Here is a 22,323-nt window from a genome sequence, read left to right as displayed (position 1 = left end):
CACGTTGTGTTGGCTGTTTGGACTGTGTATATCCTCAGGCAAAAGACAAAGTGAACAAACAAAAAACCTCTGAAAACAAATATTGAACTCTTGTTAGGTTTGTTTTCACAGTGTTACAGGTTACCAATGATAAAACTAGGACTGAGCAATTAAGTAAATATGTTGAAGATACCAGAAATGAACTTTTTCCCTATCGGAGAGACGAAAAACAGATATGGAAAAGGAGAGGCAAGAATGCACTCTGCGATGCTAGACTGGAGTTGGAGGCATCCGTGTGAGTTCAGGATTTCTAAAATAGAGTTAGAAACAGGCGGGTGACAAGGGTGCGTGCGTGTGTGCGTGCGTGTGTGTTTACGATTCCTAGGTCTAGCTCTATTCCCTGAGAGTGCCTGGAAGCAATGACAGTCTCTAGATCAAGGAGCCCCCCAGTGCTCAGCTCTTAGGTTTAAATACCATTAACCAACAAAAGGAACCAGAGCTGCCTGGGCAGGGAAAGTACAATATGAGCCTAGATCGTTTTGCTGAGCCAGGAAGCAAGGGGGTGCTCCAAGAGTAAAGGGGACATATCAAAAGGATACAGGAGCGGGGCGGGGCGGAGGTTACTGTTTAATGGGTAGAGAGTTTCAGTTTTGCAAGATGAAAAGAGTTCTGTGAGTGGATGGTGGTGATGGTATCACAACAATGTGATTGTACTTAATGCCACTAAACCGGACACTTCAAAACGATTAACATAAATTTTATGTTACGTGTCTTTTACCACAATGAAAAAAAATAAAGTGTTTTATTTGAGAACGTATTTTTTAAAAAGGATACAGAAGCTTGAAGGGGCTCCCATTGACCAAGTCTTAGACAATTTGAGCATTAAAATAAACAATAATAGTAACAAATTATAACCCATCCAATAAAATAAGACTCTAATAGTCCATATTGATATAAATGACTGAATGAATGAGAAGGGAAATATCTTCCTTCAATAGAATGCCACCCAATGAATGTAGAAGGACTGATAGAGTTAGAAAAGCACATGGTAATAATTATTACAGGCAAGAATAATCAATAAATGCTAAACTTAATGATGAGATAAATTAGTTGGATGAGAAACAGAATATTAACACAGTCTCAGTGATTCTCCCCTAAGATACTGATTAGTTCAAAGGGAAGGGAGTAACTGGCAGACACCACCTTAGCAAAACGGTCAGAGCTGACCTCACCGGTAACGGAGACATCAGATTCCTCCAGATACGATGCACTAGAAGAGTGCGGCATCACTTCCGGGGTAGTCTCGGTACATCACCCATATTCTTCAAAACCGAAAGACGGAGAAGCTTCCAGATCAAAGCACTAAAGAGGCGTGACAAGGGAATGCGACGTGTCCTAGATTGGATGCCAGGTGCTTTCTAGCATTGCTTTTTCTTTCACTGTAGAAGACATTAGAGGGACGAAGGGAGAACTGAAGAACTCGGTAGGTAGGTTCACAGCGTGTGTCGATGTTAATGTCCTGACTGTGATAGTTGTACTGTGGTTATGGAGAGAATGTCCTTGTTTTTCCGAAGCCACCCTGAAGAGTTTAGGAGTGAAAGATCATTAACTGCAGTTTAATGCAGGAAGGTGGGGAGAGAGAATGAAAAAGGAAACGTAGTCACGTGTTAACATTGGTGATTCTGGGCAAAGGCTCTATGGGATTTGTTTTTTGGTTTTTTTTTTGCAACTTCTTTGAATCTGAAATTATTTTCAAAACGGAATGTTTTGTTGTTGTTGTTGTTTAAATGCAGGTTTTTCTGATTCAGTTTCAGCCGAATTCTAAAATGAGGAGCTGGACCATCTAAAGCAGTTCTTACTACCGAAGTGCTTAAGACCTACTTGCAGAACCCTTAGGAAACAAACTCTCTCCTGCTCACAGCAGAGACGGGAGAGTTGTTTTCTCTAGAGGCAGTTGTTGGGGTGCCGCATGGTAGGAGGTGCATGGGGTGCCTCCCCTCTCTGCAAACTGAGAGGGGCTTCAAGGAGGCCATCTGCGGAGCTTGACCTGTGTGTCCCGGATTCTGAGGGGCTGAGGCTGAGCAGGCCCCGTGCCTGGAAAATCCTGCAGGTGAGATGCTGGCCTGGCCAGCTGCTCCTCAGTGGGCTCAGGAGAGGCAGCTGTGCAGGCGAGTCTTGTCAGGGTGGCGCAGGCCTGCTGGCTCCTGGGTCCAGCGGAGGAGCTGGATGAAGAGATGGCTCGGAGCTGTCCAAAGGGACTTTGTGCATGAGGGCTGGGGGAGTTGCGGGTGGCGCAGCGGGACCCAGTAGAGGGGATCCTTGGGCAGTGTCCCAGGGGGCCAGCTTGAAACATCTGCTCCAACCAGACCAAAGCCAAACTAGTGAAGAAAGGGCACCGTGCAAGGAAAACCTTTCCTTCCCTTCCTTCTCCTACCCCCATCCCTGCTCCCCAAGGAGGAGCTAAGGTGGTGAGGGTGTAGGTGCAGGGGGAGAGGCTGGGGCCAGAAAGAGCACTGAACACCCCTTGGGCCCCTCCCAAGTTCATACATGTCCCTCTGGCTGCAGGGGCTCGAGCCCCAGGGGACAAGCAGTAGATCGCTGGTTCCCTGTGGTCAAGCTGTGTCATTGAGAGGCATTGAGTGGGGACAGGAGGGTCCGGGGGGAGGCTGGTGAGAGTCAGGCTGGCTGTCCTGGCCTCAGAACCCAGAGCTGAGCTACTGAAAAGGGAACCCACAGGAGCAGACAGGACTCTGTGGCGGCCACACCCCTGGCCTGGTAGGGGTAGGCTGGGGAGCCCGCCAAGCCCCAGGCCACGGTGGTCCAGCAGGGGCCTCGGGACAGCATCCCCACCAGGGCCCGCTGCACCTTTGTGAAAATTAGAGAAGGCATCCCTTCCTTCCCTTCCTTCAGACCCCCGATGGCCCTTTCGCCACATGAATGGTGTCTCCCGGAACCTGTGGATTTGGTGGGCTCTCTGTGAGCTCTTCCGGGCGAGGGTCGGATTGTATTAATAATTCATATCTCGAACTCTAGAGCCCCGAACTTGAGGCAGGCTTGGTGAATGTTGACAATTACGGGAAGTTCCAGGTAACAGCATGGCGACATACTTGTGACTTTCTAAATGTTCACCTCTGTGGACCAGTATTCCAGCCTCTCTGGGAACAATACTTGTAGCCCAGGACTTGGCACATAGTAGGTGCTCAGTCACAATAGCTAATATTCACTGCATGCAAAAACACTAAGTAGTACATATGAATAACATCATGATGTAAATACTGAAAATGGTATAAAGTGAGGCTTGAAGAGGTTTCGTACCTAACTAGCCAGGTGACGTGTGCCAGGGTGCTGTGGAGCAGAGATGCCAACCCTGCACCTCAGGCTTCTGGAAGCCTGTTCTTATGCACAAGTCGTTCTGGCTGGTCGGGATGCATGCTCTCTGATTGGATGTGGCTGTCTCTCTCCTAAGGTGACTTGAAAAGGTACAGGCTCAAAACCAACACCCACACCAAGGATAGGTAGCAGAATTGGTTCCCAGGCAATTACAAGATCGGATTTGATAGAAAGAGCAAAGTTGAGGCTAATCAGAATGTTCTGACATGCTGAACCTGGGGAAGAGGAGAACTGAATCCAAACACCCCAGCAGGGCTGAAGGGCGTCAAGGAACTGACAGCAGAGGTGAAACAAGCCAGTCGGGGGCGGGCACGAGGCTGCTAAAGTGAGGAGGTTCAAGGCAGGACTCAGGTGAGAACTTCAGGATGTGTTTTGTGCGACTTCAGCTCTATCTGCAGCAGAGAGACTCTGGGTCACTCTAGGTGACTAGGGATTTAGCAGGAGGGGATGACAGCCACTCTGCTCTGGAGTCTGGGCCATCTGGGGTGGCCCTCTCCCTGCCTCCAGCCCCACTAGGGAGGAGATGGTGAGGTTGGTTCAACCCTGACCAATGGGAAATGGATCTCAAGGGGCAGCCTTTGTCTCGGGCACCGATCTTGGTTCCAGACAATGACAGACAGGGTGGCAGGACGGGCTGCACAAAATCCCACGTTCACTGGTCTCTGCACGGGTGGTGTGGAAAGTGCCCTTCACAGGTTAGCATGAGGTAGGCACTATTATTATTTCCAATTTAGAGATGGGGAGACCGAGGTTCACAGAGGTTAAGGGACTCTCTCAAGGTCACACCTAGCAAGTCACAAAGCCTGGGCTGCCGTCCTTGTCTGGGAGCCTGTACCCTTGACCGCCCGGTCCTGTCTCCCTTTCAAGCCGAATCCAGAGCCGTATTACAAAGTACCAGGCTGCTCTTCCCAGAAGTGGACAGCAGGGAGCAGTGTAACCAGCAGGAATTTGAAGTCTGGTCATCCTCCAGCTTAACCACCATCCCCCAAAACATCTGAGGAATGTTTGGTTTTTAACATTGTCCTCTAAATGGAGAGGACATGCCAAAAAATATGAAGAGTGACAGTCTTTGATTACAGACAGGGCTATCTGGGAGTCCATGTTTTGTCCAAGCCTCTCAGGCCCACCTCTCCAAACCCAAAGCCTCCTCTAGGGCAGAGACCACCTCTGACATCCTCATCTCTGCCATCCAGTTGGTGCTGAACAAACACAGGGGTGACCTGAATACTGGGTTGGTGGAGGGAGGAGTCGAAAGTCCTCTGCAGAGATGGGCACACCCCCTCCCAATCCCCGGCTTTTCCACCCAAACATGCCATGCCCAAAGCCCAGGCACAGGCAGGGATCTGTTGGCTCTATTTAAGGGCCTTGGGTCTTGCCCCTGGTTCTTGGCTGTGTCCCTCCTCCGTGAGGTTGTTGCTCCAGGTGGGAGCATTTTAGGTGCTTGCTGAGGGGAGTGCTGTGTCCAGGGATAGGTTGCGGGCGGCAGGGGGGTCTCTGTCTCTGCAGAAACAGGGGGAGCGAGACTGGCTCAGCCAAAGCCTTTCCCTCCACTCTGGGACCAAAAGTGCCAGCCAGCCTCCACCTGATACCTCCAGGGCTGTAGCCAATGCAGCTCCAGCAGGACGATGACCAGCCCTGTGCTGGGTTCAGATGGGCCTGCGTTGGACCAGCCCTAGAACTACGGTTTCCTCATCCATAACATGGCGTTAAGAACACCTGCGACAAGGGCGCTGTGGGATTCCATGGGAGGCGCGGGAGCAGAATGGCTATTGGCTTTGGCTTTGGAGTCAATGAGACCAGGCACTGAGGCCGGCTCTGCTCTTGGTAGCCATGTCCAGCACGACCTAGGAAGGGCCCACAATCTCTGAGCCTTGGTCTCACCATCCGTAAGATGGGGGTGGGAACAAGATGGATCTCCTGGGGTTGTTGTGAGAATTACAAGAGATAATTCAAGAGTACTAGCTGGTCCAGAACAAACCCTCAGTAAACGACAGCTGCTGCTCGGGGTGGTGCTGTTACAGAATGTCTTTGGCACACGGTAGATGGCAAACTTGCCTTCGTTGAACACACGTGGTACGTGCGGTGATGCACTGAGAACCGTGTCCAGCACATGGAAAGCAGAAAGCAGTTAAATAAGACGTTAAATAAAATGGAAGTACAGCGTGGAGGAAGAAGACCTGATCCCTGTCCTAAAGACAGTCCCAGTGTATTTGTTCTTTTGTCCCATTCACCTCCGCTGTCGGGCCCAGTGTTTGACACCTCTGACACCTGCAGTATGACAACGGGCAGCACAGGGATGGTGTCTGTCCTCAAGGATTTAACTGTAGGGAAACAGGTGAGAAAATGGTGCTGTGGGAAGGAGGGGGGCTCTGGGCAGGTCCCCAACAACATGAATGTCGGCTCTTACCCTCCCCTCCCCATTGTGTCCTCCCTGCCCCCGGGATCTCCCCACGCCTATTGCCCCCTTGTACACCTGTGCCAGATCAAGCTGCCCAAGATGCTACATTCACAACATTCCTCCTGTGCTTAACAACTCAGCACTGTCCAAGGCCTGCTGCAGGGCCCGCATTCCTCACTGGGGCGAGGCAGCCCCAGGTGGGCGAGGGCTGGCCCAGGAACAGTGGGGGCCATTCCACATCTGCCCCCATCTGGCTGAGCAACCCCATGGAAGTTACTCTGTGCCTCTAGGCCCCAGTTCAGTCACATTTGCAGGAGCAGGTTGGGCCAGGCAAGCCTGGGTCCTACAGCTCTAGGATGCTGAACTTCGCCTTCCCGACTTTCACTCCTCAGGTAAACTCCCATTTCATTCAAAGTGGCCCACACTTGGCCTCTGGAACACTCTTGTTCCTCCCACTCCGGCTTTGCCCTTTCCTCTGCCCCCACTTGACCCACCCTCCCCTCTCCCCATCTCCTGAGACCCTTCCCAGGCCCCTTTCTCCAACACTTTTCATGTCCTCTTTGGGGGGTCTCCTCCCCTCCCAAGGCTGAGAACAGCTCCATCTGTTCTCTCCAGCCCACGTTGCCCTTCTGAGATCACGTCGGGAGGGACAATTGTCGCTTTCCCCACAGGCACTGCAAAGATAGGTTGCCCTCAAACTGAGCTCTTCATCCCCCTGCTCGCTCCCCCAGTCTGCCTCTGCCTCTCACAACCACCGTTGACTTGGTTCCACCAGGAACTAGGGTGTCAGCCTGACCCCTCCTTCTCCCTCTCCCATAGCCCCGTGAACCTCAGTCCTTCAATTCCACCTCCTACGTGTCCCTTGAATCCACCTGCTCCTGTCTGGTCCTGTTGACACTGCCTTGGTTTGGGCTTCCCTCACTCCTGACGCAGACACAGGTGGCCTCCTAACTGGTCTCTTCAAGCTCCAAAGCATCCTCCCTGCAACCCAAGGCGTGGTCCAAGTTGCAAATCTGGCCATGTCACTCCCCTGCCTACAGCCCTTAAGTGGATAAAGAAGTATCTCCTGCTCCAGTTTTGCTTTCGCTAACAACGGTCAAGGGCTCACTAAGTACCAGGAGTGCTGCCGATCCTTCAGGGCCAGTTCACATCCCACCTCATTCATGCCTTCATCCATTCGTTCAATGTGCTAACTGCCAGGGACTATGCTAGATGCTTACAGACATTGTATGATTTAATATAAACAATGCTCAGGGTCACAAGTATTATAACTCCCATTTTGCAAGACAGGAAACTGAGACTCAGAGAGGAAGTTGCTCAAGAACACACTGGGGAGTTCCTAGGAGCGGGATCCTAGCAGGTCTTTGACTCACTCCCTGCCAAGAGGAAAGGCTTTATGGAGAAAGCAGGGCCTTGGGTGGAACCTTCCCCCAGCACAGGGCCAGGCTGCCCAGTGTTCAGCATCAATGCGTGTGACACTGGATCAATGAGGAAAGCCAGGACCAGGACTGGAACAGTAAGAAGGAGAACAGCTTCCCCTTCAGCCCTCACCCCTCCCTGGTCCCAGACCACACAAGTAACTGCCCCTCCTCTATCCTGCAGTACTCAGGTCGCAGGTTGTAGGTCGTCATTCCCACCTCCAAGTTACCTGGGGAATAACTCAGAAGGAGACCCACAGAACCAATCCCTCCTCCCAGCACATGGAAAGCAGAAAGCAGTTAAATAAGACATTAAATAAAATGGAAGTACAGCGTGGAAGAAGAAGACCTGATCCCCGTCCTAAAGACAGTCCCAGTGTATTTGTTCTTTTGTCCCATTCACCTCCACTGTCGGGAGGTGGAGGTGGGATTCTGATTCATAGGTGGAAAAACAGACCTCTCCCAGCAACTCACCCTACAAAAACGCAGTTCTCCTGACTTGATCTAGTGCCCTGTCTACTCTTCCTCCCTTAAAGTCTTTCCCAAGGATCCCAGATAACCCACAGTGGGGGAGCAGGAAAGAGGTGTTGGTGGTGGCAATGCACCTGGGAACCCACCTGGCTTCGGCTGGCCTGCCACTCACTGGCTGTGTGAGTCGGTGGTCACTTCACTTCTGTGGCCTGATCTGTAAAATGGGTACAGTAATACCAGCCTCACAGGGTTGCTGAGAGCTTAAACGAATAATACACATACACAAAGCATCTGGCACGTAGAAGGTGCTCAGCTAAACTTAAGTCCAACTGCTGTCCCCAAAGAACTCATGCGGTGGGAGAGAACCCACTCACACCCACACCCCCACACAGAAAGGGCGGAATGACAATAGAAAACAGATACAGGCACATGCCGTGGGAACTTCAGGAGGGAGAAGTTTCTTCCCGTGTGGGCTGTTTGATAACCAGACTGCACAAAGGCAAAGCCAGAATGCGGAGGGCAAGGGGGGGGTGTCACTCGCTGTTCTCCCCGTGTGGGGACCCTGGTCTTCCCCGAACACAGGGGCATGGCCAACAGCCCCGGGGTGCGGGCCTGCCGGGCGCCGCAGAGCGGGGCGCGCGTGGGGCGGGCGGGGGACCCCGCGGCGGCGCCGAGCCCGCGCGGACTACAGCTCCCGGCGTGCCCCGCGCGGCACCCGCCCGCCCCCGCGCCGGGCGGAGGATGCAGACGCCGGCGGGCGAGGAGGATGGAGGCCGGGGAGGCAGCGCCGGCGGGGGCGGGGGGCCGCGCCGCGGGCGGCTGGGGCAAGTGGGTGCGGCTCAACGTGGGGGGCACGGTGTTTCTGACCACCCGGCAGACGCTGTGCCGCGAGCAGAAGTCCTTCCTCAGCCGCCTGTGCCAGGGGGAAGAGCTGCAGTCGGACCGGGTGAGGCCCGCGGGGTGGGCGGCGGTCGGGCCGGGGTCCTCCGCTCGCCAGCTCGGGGCTGCTCGGCCTGGCCCGCCCGCCGGGCTGGGGACCCCTCTGGGTGGCTTCGGAGGAGCTGGAGGCGGGAAGGACTGGCAGGAGGAAGGGAGGGGAAGTGGGTCTGAGAGTGCGGGATGTGCCCATTGCCGTGGCAACGGGACAACGCAGGCCGTGGCCATTTGGAGCTTTTGAGCGCGGCCCCTGTGGGGCCTCTCCCCCTCTTTCGGGGCCGTGGGGAGGGACAGACATGTAGAGCCTTCTCTCCTCCCCAAAGGGAAGGAGCTGATGAGCCTGCTTTTCCCTGCCCTTTGGGGTGAGGGGGTCCCAGGGGTGCCGGGTGCTGGGTGGAGGAGTCCTGGGGTGCCTTTGAGCTGGACTTACTTTGGGAGGGGCACCGGCCGGTAGGACACCGTTTCTGGGCTCCCTTCCTGACTGCAGCAAACTGTATGACCTTGGGTCAGACCTTTCCCTGCTCTGGGCTCAGCCTCCTCGTCTGTAACCTGGTCTGGAGTTGACCTCTAAGGTCCTCCGTCCCCTGTATCCCTTGATCGTCTGATACGCTGACCTTGGGCAAGTCCCCTTCACCTCCTGGTGCCTCCGTTCTCTCTGTAGAGTTGTACTGGTGCCCGCCCTGCCTTCCTGCAGGCTGCAAGTGTCCAATGAGATAGTGGCTCCTTTGCAAACTTGTAAACATGCCCTGTAAGTCTAGGGATTTGGTGGAGGTAGGGGGGCTGGCTTCAGGGGGACAGCCTCTAGCAGGGACATTCACTGAGCCTGGCGCTGGGCTGGGTGCCACTCAGACCTCCTCTCACTGGGTGCTCACAGTGACCTCTTATTATGGGGGAGAGGAGAGAGGCTCAGAGAGGCCAAACCATTGGCCCAGGATCACGCAGTCAGGAAAGGGCAGAGGCAGGGTTTGAACACAGGTCTATCTGCCCCAGAGCCTTTTTTCCCATCATTTCCTCTTTGTTTCAGGAAAGAGCAGACGGGACTGTCCCTCCTTCCCTCCCTGCAGTCCTTTCCCGGGCTTGTGGTGAGGGCATATGAGCCAGGTTGGGCAGGGGAGAGGCCTCACTCTTCTCTCACTGCCTGTCCCTTACCTCCGTAGGATGAGACCGGGGCCTACCTCATTGACCGTGACCCCACCTACTTTGGGCCCATCCTGAACTTCCTCCGTCATGGCAAGCTGGTGCTGGACAAGGACATGGCTGAGGAGGGTGAGTTGCTCCAGGGGGCTGGCCTGGGGCCCACATGCTAGCCCTGCCAGGGCCTTCTGTGGCAGCCCAAAGCCATTTCTCCCAGCCAGGACAGACATCTGCTTTCTCCCATGTTTCCTGCCTCTTCCCCTCCCAGACAGGGCCGCATCCCAAAGCCTCTGCCTGGGCTGAGCCTGGGGGTTCCGCCAAGCTGACAGGCCTGAGCTTTCACTGGGTGCTGCTGGGGAGGTGATGGAGACACAGAGGACAGAGGGAGCCAGTGGGACCCTGCGGCCTCTGTCATGGGCAGGGCTACCCTTTCTCCCTGGCCTCCTAGGAAGCCAGGTGTGGACAGTCACACCCAGAGGCTGGGCTCAGGAGAATGAGGTGGAGATAGGCGTGGGAAGTGCTATCACTCTCTTTCTCTGGTGATCCAGTATCTCAGATTCTGCCTGGTGAGGACTTGCAGTCAGCAAGTGGGTGGGGCGGTGACTCTTCCCTGAGGCTGGCAGCTCTGCAGCACAGTGCTGGTTGTAGGGGGCGGTGGGGGGCGGTGGGGGGAGTCTGCTCCCCAGCAGGGCTCTGGGCCTTCCCAGACCTGGGTATCTAAGGCCCTGTAGAAAGATGTCCACATCTGGGCCTAGTGGACGGTGGGGAAGCTGTGTCTGGGGGAATGACCGCTTAGCAGAGCCCCAGCCAAGGACGGGGACGATAGTCAGTGCCAAGTTAACTCTTCCTTGGGGCGTAGGATATGGCTCTGGGTCAGCTAACCCAGCCAGGCCAGCTCGTACATGTCACTTCTCCTCTCAGCATCTCCCATCATGTCTATAAAACGGGGGTGGTGATCTGCATCTTAGAGAGCATGCTTTGGGACCACAGACGTCGTGAGTCCTGTGCCCGGCCCGTGCGCCTGTGTGTGGAGCACAGCCCATGCCTCCCCACTCTGGGTCGTGGTCTCCCCTCCCTCACCACTGTGGGATACAGTGGTCGGGAGGGCACGCAACTCAGTAGGTCAGGGCTTCAGCATCAGAGCCTACCGTGGGTACCTGGCTCTGCAGAGCCCTGCAGCTTCCCACAGAAGCCCCAGGGGAGCACAGATGCCATGGGCGTGGCCTGGGCTCAGGAGCACGTCCCACGAGGAGGGGAGGTAAATACTCCGGCTGCGTCACAGCCAACGCTTGTTTACAGGGTCTGGGTTTCAGAAAGCCCTGCTACTCCCAGCACCTTCAGACAGGGCTATGGCCCCCATAGGGGATCTTGGGGGAGACTTACTAGCTGTGCGACATTGGGAAAGTTACCTAACCCTTCTGTGCCTCCATGCCCCCATTTGTGAAATAGGGTGACAACAGCACCCACCTCGCTGAGCTGTCGTAAGGATAAAAGGGCAGCACCAGGGCAGTATGTGGCTCATGTAGCGGCTATAAATACAGATGACGCTTTGCTCGCTCACCTGCGCTCATCTGCTGTGCAACCCGGTTCCAACAGGCCACAGACTGGTACCAGTCCGAGGCCTGGGGACTGCAGGCTTATGAGCAACAGAAATTTATTTCTCAAAGTTCTAGAGGCTGGAAGTCCAAGAGCAGAGTACCGGCATGTAGGGCTCTGGAGAGGGCCTTCTTCCAGGTTGCAAACTGCTGACTTCTCTTCGTATCCTCGTGGCAGAAAGAGCGCTAGCTCTCTAGCCTCTTATTAAAAGGACACTAATCCCATCATGGGGACTCCACCCTTGTGTCCTAATCACCTCCCAAAGGCCCCCCCTTCCCTCCTAATACCATCACACTGGGGATTAGCTTTCAGCTTATAAACTTTGGGGTACACAGTCATTCAGTCCATAAAAGGCCCTGTCCCCAGAGCCCAGAGGCCCGTCAAGGAAAGGGCCGGAAGGTTCCCTGCCCTGTAGAGCTTAGGGGAGTCTGAGCACCTGGGAGCTCCTTCCACTTCGCTGGTGGGGTGACTTGCTTAATCTCTCAGGTCCATTCAGTTGTAAATGGGGACAGTAATACCTGCTTTCCTCATGTCCCCAGGACTTGTGATGGGCGCACGGGGGCTTTGCAGACTGTGAAATGCTGCAGCTGGGCAATGCACATGCACAGAGATCGTGCATTTCTGGTGGGAAAACCCGGGCTCCGTAGTTGAGGAGCTTGAACTTACTGTGCCACTTACTGGCTGTGTGACCTTGGACAAGCTGCTTCTCTGTTAAAGCCTCAGTTTCCTCAGTTGTTCAATGCAGAGGATGAAAGTACCAACTTCTGGTTCTGAGAATTAAATGCTGTCAAGAGTGGAATGTGCCTACCACGGTGCCTGGCGCTCAGCATGTGTTTGATCAGTGGGGGCAGGCACTCAGGGGTCAGCCAAGGCCCTCCTCATGGTGACATTCTAGGGATCAGTCCCAGGGAGCCTGCTGTCTCTTGGTAACGGTAGAGCAGGCCAGATTGTGGACTGGCAGGTGCCCCTGTGTTCCCATGCACAGCACAGTGGGAGGGACGCAGGGCTGGCTGAGCCCCTTCCACAGGGAGTGTGGGCTCCAAGGGCAGAAGGGCTCCCACTTGTCTGACCCCTGAACTCACAAATGCTCAGCTCACCTCTCAGGTGTGGCTGGAGCAGGAGGTGGGTTTGGGGGCATAGGGGACAGTGGGGCTCAGGGACAGTAGGAATGACCTGGGGGCTGCTCTGTCGTTGCCAGGAGTCCTGGAGGAAGCGGAGTTCTACAACATTGGCCCGCTGATCCGCATCATCAAAGACCGGATGGAAGAGAAGGACTACACAGTCACCCAGGTGGGACGCAGGGGCAGGTGGGGAGAGGGAGGCTGGGAGGGAGGGCAGGAGGCAGGAGGGGGTGGGGAGGCTGAACTGGCCTGTAAGGAGAGAGATGGTTATTGGCGCCCCAGACTGCCCAGACTGGGAGACGTGCTGGGGTTCTGTGCCTGCCTTGCTGTGTGACCTTGGGCCAGGCACGCCCCTCTCTGAACCCTGATTTCCTCTTGTGGGATATAGAGGTCCTGAGAGCTGTCATCCCTTCCTCACAGGGGTCAGTGTGGGGGTTCGGGGGCCCTGCAGGGTATGAGTAAATTGTGCATTTTGTGGGATCGGGCGGTCCCCTCCTGGGCACAGCACAAGCTATTGGGGCTGGCATTTCTGAGCTTGGACCCTGGGCCTCGGTGATCCGTCTGCAGGAGGAGGTGGAGAGATTCTCTGCCCACCTGGAGGAGAGGTGGGGTTTGGGGGACAAGTAGTGAGGCGCCATCTCCCGGCCCTGTGTCTCTTGGAGGGCCTGACTAGATTGGCAACCCAGAATGTACCCCAAGCCCCACCATCCTTCCTCTTATATCACCTGTGTTCCAGTTCTGGCTCTGCCACCCTTGAGCTGGGTGACTTTGGGCAAGAAACTCAACCCCAGCAAAAAGCCCCATAATCCGCAGAGCTTTTGGAAGGGTTAAGTGAGGTCATGCGTGTTGAGTGCCAAGTACATAGTAGGTGCTCAGGACATGGTTCTCTCCCCGGCCTGCTCCCTCTCTTTCTCTCCTTCTTAAGGTATATTACTGGGGGTGGCGGCAGGTGCTTATCCCCCCTGGGGTGCCCAGTACTCCCACAGGTGCCCTCCACGTGGCCCTTCTGTCCATAGGTCCCGCCCAAGCATGTGTACCGCGTGCTGCAGTGCCAGGAGGAGGAGCTCACACAGATGGTCTCCACGATGTCTGACGGCTGGCGCTTCGAGCAGGTGGGCTGGGGACACAGGCCACCCCAGGGCTCACCCTGGTACCTCCCAGTTTCCCGATACAGCAGGCCCCTCCCTTCCTACAGCCCTGGCCTTGGGTTCCCTGCCACAGTCCCCACCTGGGGTCTTCTTAAGTCAAACGAAACGAGGTTAGGAAAGACCACATGGCAACAGATTGACCAAGCGGGGAGAGGACAGGAGCCCCACTTGCCACAGCACAGCGCCAGGGTCCTTGAGGGTGGAAGTCCTCTCAGCAGCTGGGTGGTGATCTACATGGTAGTGTGGGCAAGTCTCATGATGCCAAGCGACAGCTCAGGTGCAAGGAGACCAGATCCACAGGGTGAGTGGAGTCCACTTTGAGTCCACATGTCTTGTAACTCTCGAGTCAACACCGTATGATTGTCACAATTGCTTAGGCATAGCTTCCAGGGTCCCCACGAGGGACATGCCCAACTAAGAGCATTGCCACATTCAGGGAAGCCCAAAGCAGTGGCCTCCCATGCGGTACTTGTGCGCCCTGGGTTCCTCCCAGTCCAGATGCAGTTTACCAATCGGGAGATTTTTATGGTGAGCAGCGTGGCCCTGGCAGTACAGCCGAAGTGTCGCCTCGCGCGCTTCCAGAGGAGCAGAGCCAGAAAGTGACCTTGGAGTCAGATGTGCCCTTAGAGGAGGAGGAAGGTTGGCAGCCTCTGATCCACAGCCGCCCACACGCTCCTGCAGTGGAGACTGAAGCAGGCAGAAGGCCGGGCCCCCCAGGGTGGCCTGGTGTGTGACGATCGAGCCTAGGGCAGGAGCCGCAGGCTAGATTCGCCTCGAGGCCTCACGCTGACAGGCTCGCCACCTTGCGCAAGTCTCGTCTCCTCTCTGGGCCTCAGTGTCCTCATCTGTGACGTGAGCTAATAGCATCTCCTTTGCAGGCGGGACTGCTTCAGAGATTAGAAAGGCCATCAGTAAAGTTGCTAGCCCTGGGTGGGACTCCCTGCCTTGGCCCTCGTGCCATGCAGATTAGCAGAAGTGCTGTAGTTAAGTCTGTGAGAGTCTCAGAAGGGACTTGGGATCCCATATTCAATCCATGTTCCATCCCTCCCCTGCTGGGGACCTCCAGCAGGCCACCAGCTCTCCAAGCCTTTTCTGCCTAAGTGGGTGACATCCTTTTGCCTGCAGAGTGAGGGTCTCTGAGGGCTGAATGAGACCTGTCCTGTGCAAGGACTTTATTAGCCAGAAGGGCCCTGTGGGTGTGGTTATTCTAAGGACCCCAGAACAAAGCCGGGGCCACTCTGAGAGCCTGCGGGAGTCTCTGGCAGTTGGACAGGCTCCAGATTGAGCAGGTCAGGGGCCTCTGGGCATTTGCCCGCTAGCATGAGGAATGGCACCCCGTTCTACCTCTGCTTTCAAGAGTGAAGGGAATATTCTGTGGGGCTCCACCATGCCAGCGTACCCTGCAACCTTGTCCTGGGGCTGCACCAGCCACATCTGGGACAGGGGCCAGCCTGCCCGTGACGGGCCTCCGCCTGTGTTTGGAAAGGGGCCGCCTGGATCTGCGGCTAGGCTGGGATGGTGGTGATGCTGCCACCCCTTTCCAGGGCTCGGCGAGCCAAGCCAGGTGGAGAGGCTGGTCCCGGGGAACAGACCAGAGGCGCAGATGGGAGGGGACAAGACTTTGCAAACCCAGGAAGGGGCCTGAGCAGGCGGCAAGGTCAGGACATAAGCTGGTATCTTGACGGGTGCCGAGGTCCACCTCACCCTGCCCCACTGCCCCCACCCCAACCCGCGCCTTCTCCCCCCGCTCTGCCCCTCCAGCTGGTCAACATCGGCTCCTCCTACAATTACGGCAGTGAGGACCAGGCGGAGTTCCTGTGCGTGGTGTCCAAGGAGCTCTACACCTCCCCACACGGGCTGAGCTCCGAGTCCAGCCGCAAAACCAAGGTGAGCCTCACCCACCCCAGCCCTTGTCTGCAGAAGGCTCCCCCCTCTCTCCACCCCCGCCTCCCCCGCGCCATCCCGCCGCCTTCTTCTCCCTCCTGCTGCACACGCATAACCCCATGGTCACAGCCGATGCCATCCATCCCATGCCGCTGCGGTCCTGTCTGCTCACACGGTACCCAGGCCCAGGCTGGGGAGCAACGAGATGGGACCATCCCGAGCGCGCGGCCAGGGCGGACTCAGATGCCGCTTGAATGAGGGCCACGTGGTGGCCACCGGGTGCCGTGGCATGAGGGGCAGTGTGACATCCTCTGTGTGACCTTAGACAAGGCTTGTCCTCTTTTGGCACCTTCGTTGTGTTCTCTGTGATGTGAGAGGGGTGGACTGTGTACTTTCTATGGTGGCTCCAAGCTTGGAACTTTCAGGATCCCAAATGGCCAATTTATTCCCTGGGGTGGGTGAGTGTCCCCAGCTGCTGTGGGGAAGCTGGATCTGTGAATCCCGCCCCTTTCCCAGGCCTCCTGCTTGGGCGCCCTGCAGGGCGGTGGCCAGGAGCCCTGTGGGGCCCGGCCCTGCGTTGCCGCCCTGGCCTGCTAGGCAGCCTCCCCAGAGCACCAGGCGGCTTCCCCAGAGCATGTCTGGCAGCATCTGCCCACGAGGGGAGGGGGTTGAGCAGCGATCCTGCCACCCTGGACCCAGAGCTGGTCAGATGCCCTCAGGGCCTCCGACAGTTCTAGCAGAGCAGGCGTGAGCCAGGTTGGGGGGAAGACTGTTCCTGCTGGGGCCTATCCCTGTGCGCTGGAGACTTAAGAACTCTGGCTTCTGTCTGTCTGTCTGCCTGCCTCCCTCCCTGTCCTGCTGTGACTCCCCTGCCCACCCCGCCACACTGGTGCCAGTGGCTGCCGCTGCCTTGCAAGGGTGCAGGGTGAGCCCACTGCTTCTGCCTCTCTGGGCCTAAGCCCCCAGACCTGGGGTGCCAGAGATGGTGGCTGGCGTCCCCGATCTGGTGGTGTCTGCCCTGGGGCTTCCTTGGCTACATTTCTACTCAGGGTCAGTCTTCCCAAACACGGCCCTCCCAGGCACCCCTCAGGCGCCCCTCGAGGATGGCCCAGCCACATGCCTGCCCCGCCCCCCCGCAAGCCCTCCTCCCTCTGTAACGGCAGTCAGACCGCCCCCCTGAGCATCCCCGCAGGGCCCATCCTCCATCCTCTGCTGGGTTCCCCACCCTCCCCCAGCTGCCTGGGGAGCTGGAGAAGATGCCCTAGCTTCTTTGGCTGGCGCCCTCTCCCCTCCTGAGGTCCCCTTCATCTTGCCTGAGATTGGGACCCTTGGGGACAGCAGCCAGCAGGCCCTGGCCCCCTTGTTAGTGTCTCCACTCTTTCTTCCCTGGGTCCGCCGGCTGGTTCACAGAGCGCGGAGGAGCAGCTGGAGGAGCAGCAGCAGCAGGAGGAGGTGGAGGAGGTGGAGGTGGAACAGGTGCAGGTGGAGGCAGATCCCCAGGAGAAAGGTGCAGCCAACCCCCAGGAGAATGATTGCTAATCAGAGCCGGAGCCTCCCCACTCCCTGCTGGAGCCAGCTGCAGAAGGGGACCCCGGGGCTGCGGGGGGCGGGCCCTCCAGGGTTAGCTCAGCCACTCGCCTGGCCTCACCTGCATAACCATCCCTTCTCTCACTTTCTCTTTGCAGCCCAGTCATCTCAGGATCCCGCTAACCCTTCCTCCCTCCCACCACCGCCTCCTCCGCCTCCTGCTGGAGGTCCTGCCTCATCTTCATCCACCTCCTCTTCCTCCTGGATCTCATCTGCACCCTGCCTCTTCCCTCTCTGCCCCTGTCCGGGTTTTCTCTCTGCCTGCTCACGCCTCCCTCCCGGGGCTGCCCTGGTCCCAGCCTCCTGTGCCCTCCACCCAGGCCCCCCAGCCCCGTATCCCAGAGCATCTTGCCTGCCGCCTCCTGCGCCCCTTCCAGCACCTCCTGCCTCCCAGCCTGGGGAGGGGGCGTGCAGCTGCGCCTCCTGTATGCCCACCAACCCTGCCGGGCACCTCTGAGGCCGGGCCTCAACGCAGGCCCTGCCCTGTCCTGCCCCGCCGCCTCCTCACGTTTCCTCCTTGCAGGTTCCCGTCTGCACCCTCTCAGACCTGAGGCCGAGCTCGCAGTGAGGGCTTCTCCTTGGCCCCTCGCCCGCCCCCAGAGCTGCCACCCCTGGTTTGTAGCTTGGCGGAGCTGGAGAGGGGGGGTGGAAGCGAGGAGGGTGCTCATCTCTTGTTCCTTGGACTTGAGCCCAGCTTTCGGCTAATTTTCTCCACCCGCTAAAGTTTCGCAACCGATCTTGGCCTTGGGGGCGAGGCTTTGAGAGGAGAAGAGAGTTAAGGGGTGGGAACTCTGCCCTCCCGCCCCCAGCCAGTCAGCACGGGGCCAGGCTGGGGAGGAGGGAAGGAAAGCTGAAGCCAGAAGCCTTAGCCTCCTCCCTGCACGTCCAGGAGCTCCTGCCTCACTGCCTGTGGCACTGAGTTCCCTCGTTCCGTGGGGATAGGGAGGACGGCCACATTTGTGTGCCCTGGGCCTATGAGGAGTCAGCCAGAGCCAGCTGAGGATTGCAGTGGGGCAGAAAAGCTCTGGCCGGATGCCCACAAGCCCCTACTCTACCTTATCTGCCTGCTGTGTGACCTTGGGCAAGTCACTGTCCCTCTCTTGGCCACAGTTGCCTCTGAAATGGGGACAGACAGCTGGCCTGTGTGCCTCCTTTTGCCTGGGGTGGTGCTGACCTGCCGCTCCTGGCCCTGACCCCTGGATCAGAATCTTGGCCGAATCTGGCCATCTCTGGGCAGATTCCAAGATGGGGCCTGGGGCTCCTGGATGGGTGGGTTGGGGTACCCCTCCTGCTCCCCTCCTCAGTTCTGAACCCGCCTTGTCTGGGCCTCAGCCTGCCGTCCCTCCCACAGAAGGAGCCTGTGACTCACCTGCCTTTCTCTCTCCCTCTCTCCCCCGTTTCAATCTCCTCTCTGCATCACCCCTCCTCACCGCCCGTCCTCTCCCCTCCTCCTGCCCCTTCCCCTGCCCCTCTTATCTTCTAGCTGTTACAAGCCAGAGGCACCCGGATGTGAGGCCCCAGATCACCTCCAGGGACTTGGGGTTCCCATCTGAAATCCTTTATCTTTGTTCCACGGGGTGGGCTCCCGGCCCGAGATGGAAGAAGTGCTCTCCCCGCCGCCACCTCTGTCTGCGCCTGTGGGGCTGTGATGCGCCCCTGCCTCCGGGGACGGGCGGGAGGCGCGCCGGGCCCGCTCAAGGCCTGAGGCGGGCCCTGGGACCCCTGGGCAGAGCCACCTGCCCCTGGCCAAAGTGTGGCACTGTCCAGCTGTGTCTCCCAGGCCCCCATGTCCCCTCCCCCGGGTACCCCTGCTGCATGGCGGATGCACTGCCCCCCTGCCCGGTCACATCACCTCCTTGAGCCTTCGGCGTCCAGTGGGGTGACTCCTCCCCGCCCCCGACATCACAGGGTTGTGGTTAGGGTGCAAAGAGAAGCAAGGCCCCCTAGAAGCCCTGGGGAGTGTCTCGGGCCGCCCTCCTTTCACCTCTCCCTGGAGGGGGCGGACCCAGCCCAAGCCCCAGGCGGAACGCCGGGTTCGTGAGTGCAGATTCAGGGACTGGTGGGGGTGAAGCGTGTCGGGGTTTGGCCCTGTCAGAGAAGGGGTGGGTGACTTGGCCTTCACTTTGGCTGTCCCACCTACCCGCAGCCATCTGCATCACTGGCAGAGTGCCCTGGCCTGGCTGGGGGCAGAAGGGGCAAGGCAGGGGCAGTGGAGCGACTCAGGAACTTGTGATAGGGAAGGGGACACTCCCCTCTGACTAGGGGAGGGTCTGGGTGTGACGGGGCTGAGCGAGGGGCCCCTCCTGCGTTTGGCCTCCCAGGATGGGCACGGGCTTCTCATCCACGTCTGACCCCCTCATGTAATAAAACCTAAAGAAACAGGCCAGCCTGGCTACCTCCCTCTCTCTGGACCACTTATGGGGACAGGGGCTAAACTCAAGGCAAGGTAGAATGACCCAAAGGAATGGGGCTTTTCCTGAAGCCCAGGGACCCTGCCTGTGGGGGCGAGGGACTGGGGGGCACTCTAGGTCCTCTGCCCAGAGGCCAGACACAGAGAGCACCTCCTCTACGCGGCTGGGAGCCAGGAAGTGAGAACTGTCGGGAAGAGGCCCAGCCTGCTTCTGCTGCATCCTAACCCCGGGATGCCCCCTCCACTGCTGCTCTGACACCTCTGAGCCACCTCCACCCTCCCTACCACTGCCACCCTCTGCCCCTAGTGCCAGGAAGTATAGACACAGGACCCCGTTCCACGCTCTCTGAGTCTGCTGGACTCTCGGCCTTCTCTTTCCTGCCCAGCCAGGACCCCAGCCCCTCACCCCACCCTGGCCGAGTCCCTCAACTCCCTAGTCCTGCCAGCTGTGGGGGGGGAATCCCTGCCAGGCAGTGCCCCTAGGTGAAGACCCTCCATGGGCAGGGCAGGGCACCCTCCTCACCACTCCCTCTGGGGACACTCCACTCCCAAAGGTGACCTCACATTTTGCATCCAACTTTGCTTGTGAGGGTCACCAGGAGGCTTTTCAAAGAACAGATTACCCTCCTCCCCACCAGGATTCTGATTAGTTAAGACGGGTGGGGCCCGGGGATTTGCACTTCAGCGAAGCACCCAAGGTGATCCCAACTCTGCTTTGGCCACCCCACTGAGAACTAGGAGCAGCTTTAGCGTCCTGCACACCCCTTCCCGCCAAGCTGGCCCATCCCTTCTGGGCAGGACCCAGCTGGGGCTCTCCCTGTCCCCACTGCCCTTCCACCAAATCCACCCCCACACAGGTCCCAGCTCCCCTCTCCGGTCTGGGTCCCCCTCGGAGACACTCTCTTCCTTCTCCCAGCTAAGCTTCAAGAAAGAGTGGTCCACACCCCGCCTCCAGCTGGCCTCCTGGCTCCATCGCCACTGCCCCCGTAGGTCCTGGTGACCCCGCGTCCTGAGAAGCCTCCAGTCCGTCCCACCGCGCAGCTCGGTCCGGGCCCCATCCTCTCCTCCCTGACGGCCTCTGCCCGCAGCCCCCTCCACACTGGTGTCCGTGGGTGGTCCTGAGATAAGAATCCACTGTGTCACTCCTCTGCTAGAGCCTTCCGTGGCTCCCCGCAGCACTCAGGGTCCAGTCCTCAGCTCAGCTCCAGGCTTCTTGTCATCCAGCCTCAGTCTGCCCCTCTGAATTCCTCTTCAGTCCTTCCCCTCCCGACGTCTGCTCTAACAAACACATGACCTGCTCTCCCCTAATATGCCACGTTCTTTTGGGACTCTGCGCCTCGCACATGCTCTTCTCCTGTCTGGAATGCCCTTCCCCGCCTTGGCCACCTGTGAAGCCCAGCTCAAGTCTCACATCCTCCAGGCAGCCTTCCCTGACATTCCTGGTGCCCCCCAAACCCCCCTCTGCTTGCTCATCTCCCCCTGCTCCTGAGATCAGGGGCCAAGTTGTGTTCAAATCCGTGGCCCTAAACAGTCCTTGGCACAGTGGGAGCCCATGAAATGCTTGTTCAGTAGACGACTCAAAGAATGCAGAGGGAGCGAGTGTCAGGCTGGAGGGAGCCAGGAGGTCCACACTGCCTCCACTCCTAACCCCCAGTGCCGTCATGAGGACGCCCTTGCCCCTCTCTGAGCCCGTTTCCTCCCAAGGTTCCAGAAAGAGCCCATCACTGGACCGGTCCCTCACTCTGACCTGAGGATCCCAAACCATTGCCTTCCTGGGGTTTCTCCTGGGATCTGGGTAGCTGCCCTGGAGGCTGCAGCTCTCAGTGGCCACGCCTGCCTCTACTGACCCCACCCAGCCTTCTGGACACCGGTGGAATAGGCTGAGCAGAAGGCAGGGTCTGCTTCAGTCAAGGGCATGAGGCTGGTGCCGGGTCCCCACTGAAACTCCAGCAGCAGAGCTGTGGGTCAGGCGGCTTTATTCCCCAGGGCGGCTGGGCTCATCTCACTGCCAGGGGAGAGTGGGCGGTGAAGGCCCAGAGGTCAGGTAGGGGTGGGGCAGGTACCCTGGAGCCAGGGCTTCCCCACCCTTTGGCTTACGGTGGCAGCTGGCCCACCCAGCAGTCTCCAGGGCTCTGAGGGTCCCCTCTATGGGGCACCTTCCACCCCCACCTCCCAAGTTATTCCCGGGGCTCCATAGGCGGGCGTCTGCTCTCCGGCCCGGGCTGCCCCAGCAGCCTCTGCGCTGGGGACCTGGACGCCAGCATCAGCACTGTCGAACCACCTCCCCGGAAGGCAGCGCAGGAAGGGGAGGGAGGAGAGAGATTGGGAGACAGAAGCGCTGGATGTGAACCCCTCCAGCCGGGACTGGTGGGCCTGGGTCCGTAGGACATCTCGACCACCAGTGGAGGGCCCTGCTCCCTCCTCCTGCCGTCACTGCAGCAGACTTCAGGGAGCAGGGTGGGGACAGGATGCCACCTCCTGCCTCCATAGGGCCTGTCTGCCCCTGCCTGGTGCGTGAGCTCTGAGCCCAGCAGGTAGGCCCGCCTGTCCAGAGACAGCTCCTCAGGTGAGCACCTGCTGGATCCAGCCGATCACACCTGTGATGCGGGTGTAGACGCCAAAGTAGTTGGGCCGGCCACAGCCCAGGCCCCAGCTGACCAGTCCTGCCAGGAACCAGCGGCCACTGGGTGCCTTGCACACCAGCGGACCACCCGAGTCACCCTGAAAGGGAGAGAGAGGAGACAGGGCTGCATTAGGGCAAGGGAACCGCCCCTTCCAGACAAGGGGACGTGGGGGCTCCAGTCCTGACTGTTGGGAATTTGCTGGGTGCAAGAAAGTCACGTCCTCTTTT

At 58.2% G+C, this 22,323-nt stretch overlaps 2 protein-coding genes across 10 annotated transcripts in view; one reads left to right on the top strand and one right to left on the bottom strand.

Moving 5' to 3' along the window:
• The first annotated feature begins 1,778 nt into the window (after positions 1-1,778).
• Positions 1,779-19,436, top strand: KCTD17 (potassium channel tetramerization domain containing 17). Of its 7 annotated transcripts, XM_012638051.1 has the most exons (9): positions 8,400-8,602; positions 9,750-9,858; positions 12,521-12,612; positions 13,460-13,555; positions 15,353-15,478; positions 16,886-16,982; positions 17,161-17,229; positions 17,586-17,676; positions 18,546-19,436. In XM_012638051.1, the coding sequence occupies exons 1-9, from the start codon at positions 8,423-8,425 to the stop codon at positions 18,613-18,615; spliced, it is 930 nt and encodes a 309-aa protein (XP_012493505.1). In that variant the 5' UTR covers positions 8,400-8,422; the 3' UTR covers positions 18,616-19,436. The 7 variants fall into 7 exon arrangements, with proteins under 7 accessions (XP_012493503.1, XP_012493505.1, XP_012493508.1 ...); XM_012638054.1 differs by lacking the exon at positions 17,161-17,229 and having other exon boundaries at positions 16,886-16,951; XM_012638053.1 differs by lacking the exon at positions 17,161-17,229.
• Positions 19,437-21,431: 1,995 nt separating this feature from the next.
• Positions 21,432-22,323, bottom strand: part of TMPRSS6 (transmembrane protease, serine 6) — a 41,535-nt gene continuing 40,643 nt past the window's right edge. For all 3 annotated transcript variants that reach the window (XM_012638046.1, XM_012638044.1, XM_012638045.1), the window contains exon 18: positions 21,432-22,193. In XM_012638046.1, coding sequence (XP_012493500.1) covers positions 22,035-22,193 — 159 coding nt within the window. In that variant the 3' untranslated portion in view covers positions 21,432-22,034. The remainder of the gene's footprint in view (positions 22,194-22,323) is intronic.

This window comes from Propithecus coquereli, unplaced genomic scaffold, assembly GCF_000956105.1.
Source record: "Propithecus coquereli isolate 6110/MARCELLA unplaced genomic scaffold, Pcoq_1.0 Scaffold126, whole genome shotgun sequence".
Classification (NCBI taxonomy): domain Eukaryota; kingdom Metazoa; phylum Chordata; class Mammalia; order Primates; family Indriidae; genus Propithecus; species Propithecus coquereli.
The sequence above is the reverse complement of the archived record's forward strand: the minus strand, read 5'-3'. Positions and strand labels throughout refer to the sequence as shown.

Coding starts and splice junctions, on each gene's coding strand:
- KCTD17 (XM_012638047.1), top strand. CDS start 8,423: ATGGAGGCCGGGGAGGCAGCGCCGGCGGGGGCGGGGGGCCGCGCCGCG. Junction 12,613..13,459: donor AGGACTACACAGTCACCCAG/GTGGGACGCAGG, acceptor TTCTGTCCATAG/GTCCCGCCCAAGCATGTGTA. Junction 13,556..15,352: donor ACGGCTGGCGCTTCGAGCAG/GTGGGCTGGGGA, acceptor CTGCCCCTCCAG/CTGGTCAACATCGGCTCCTC.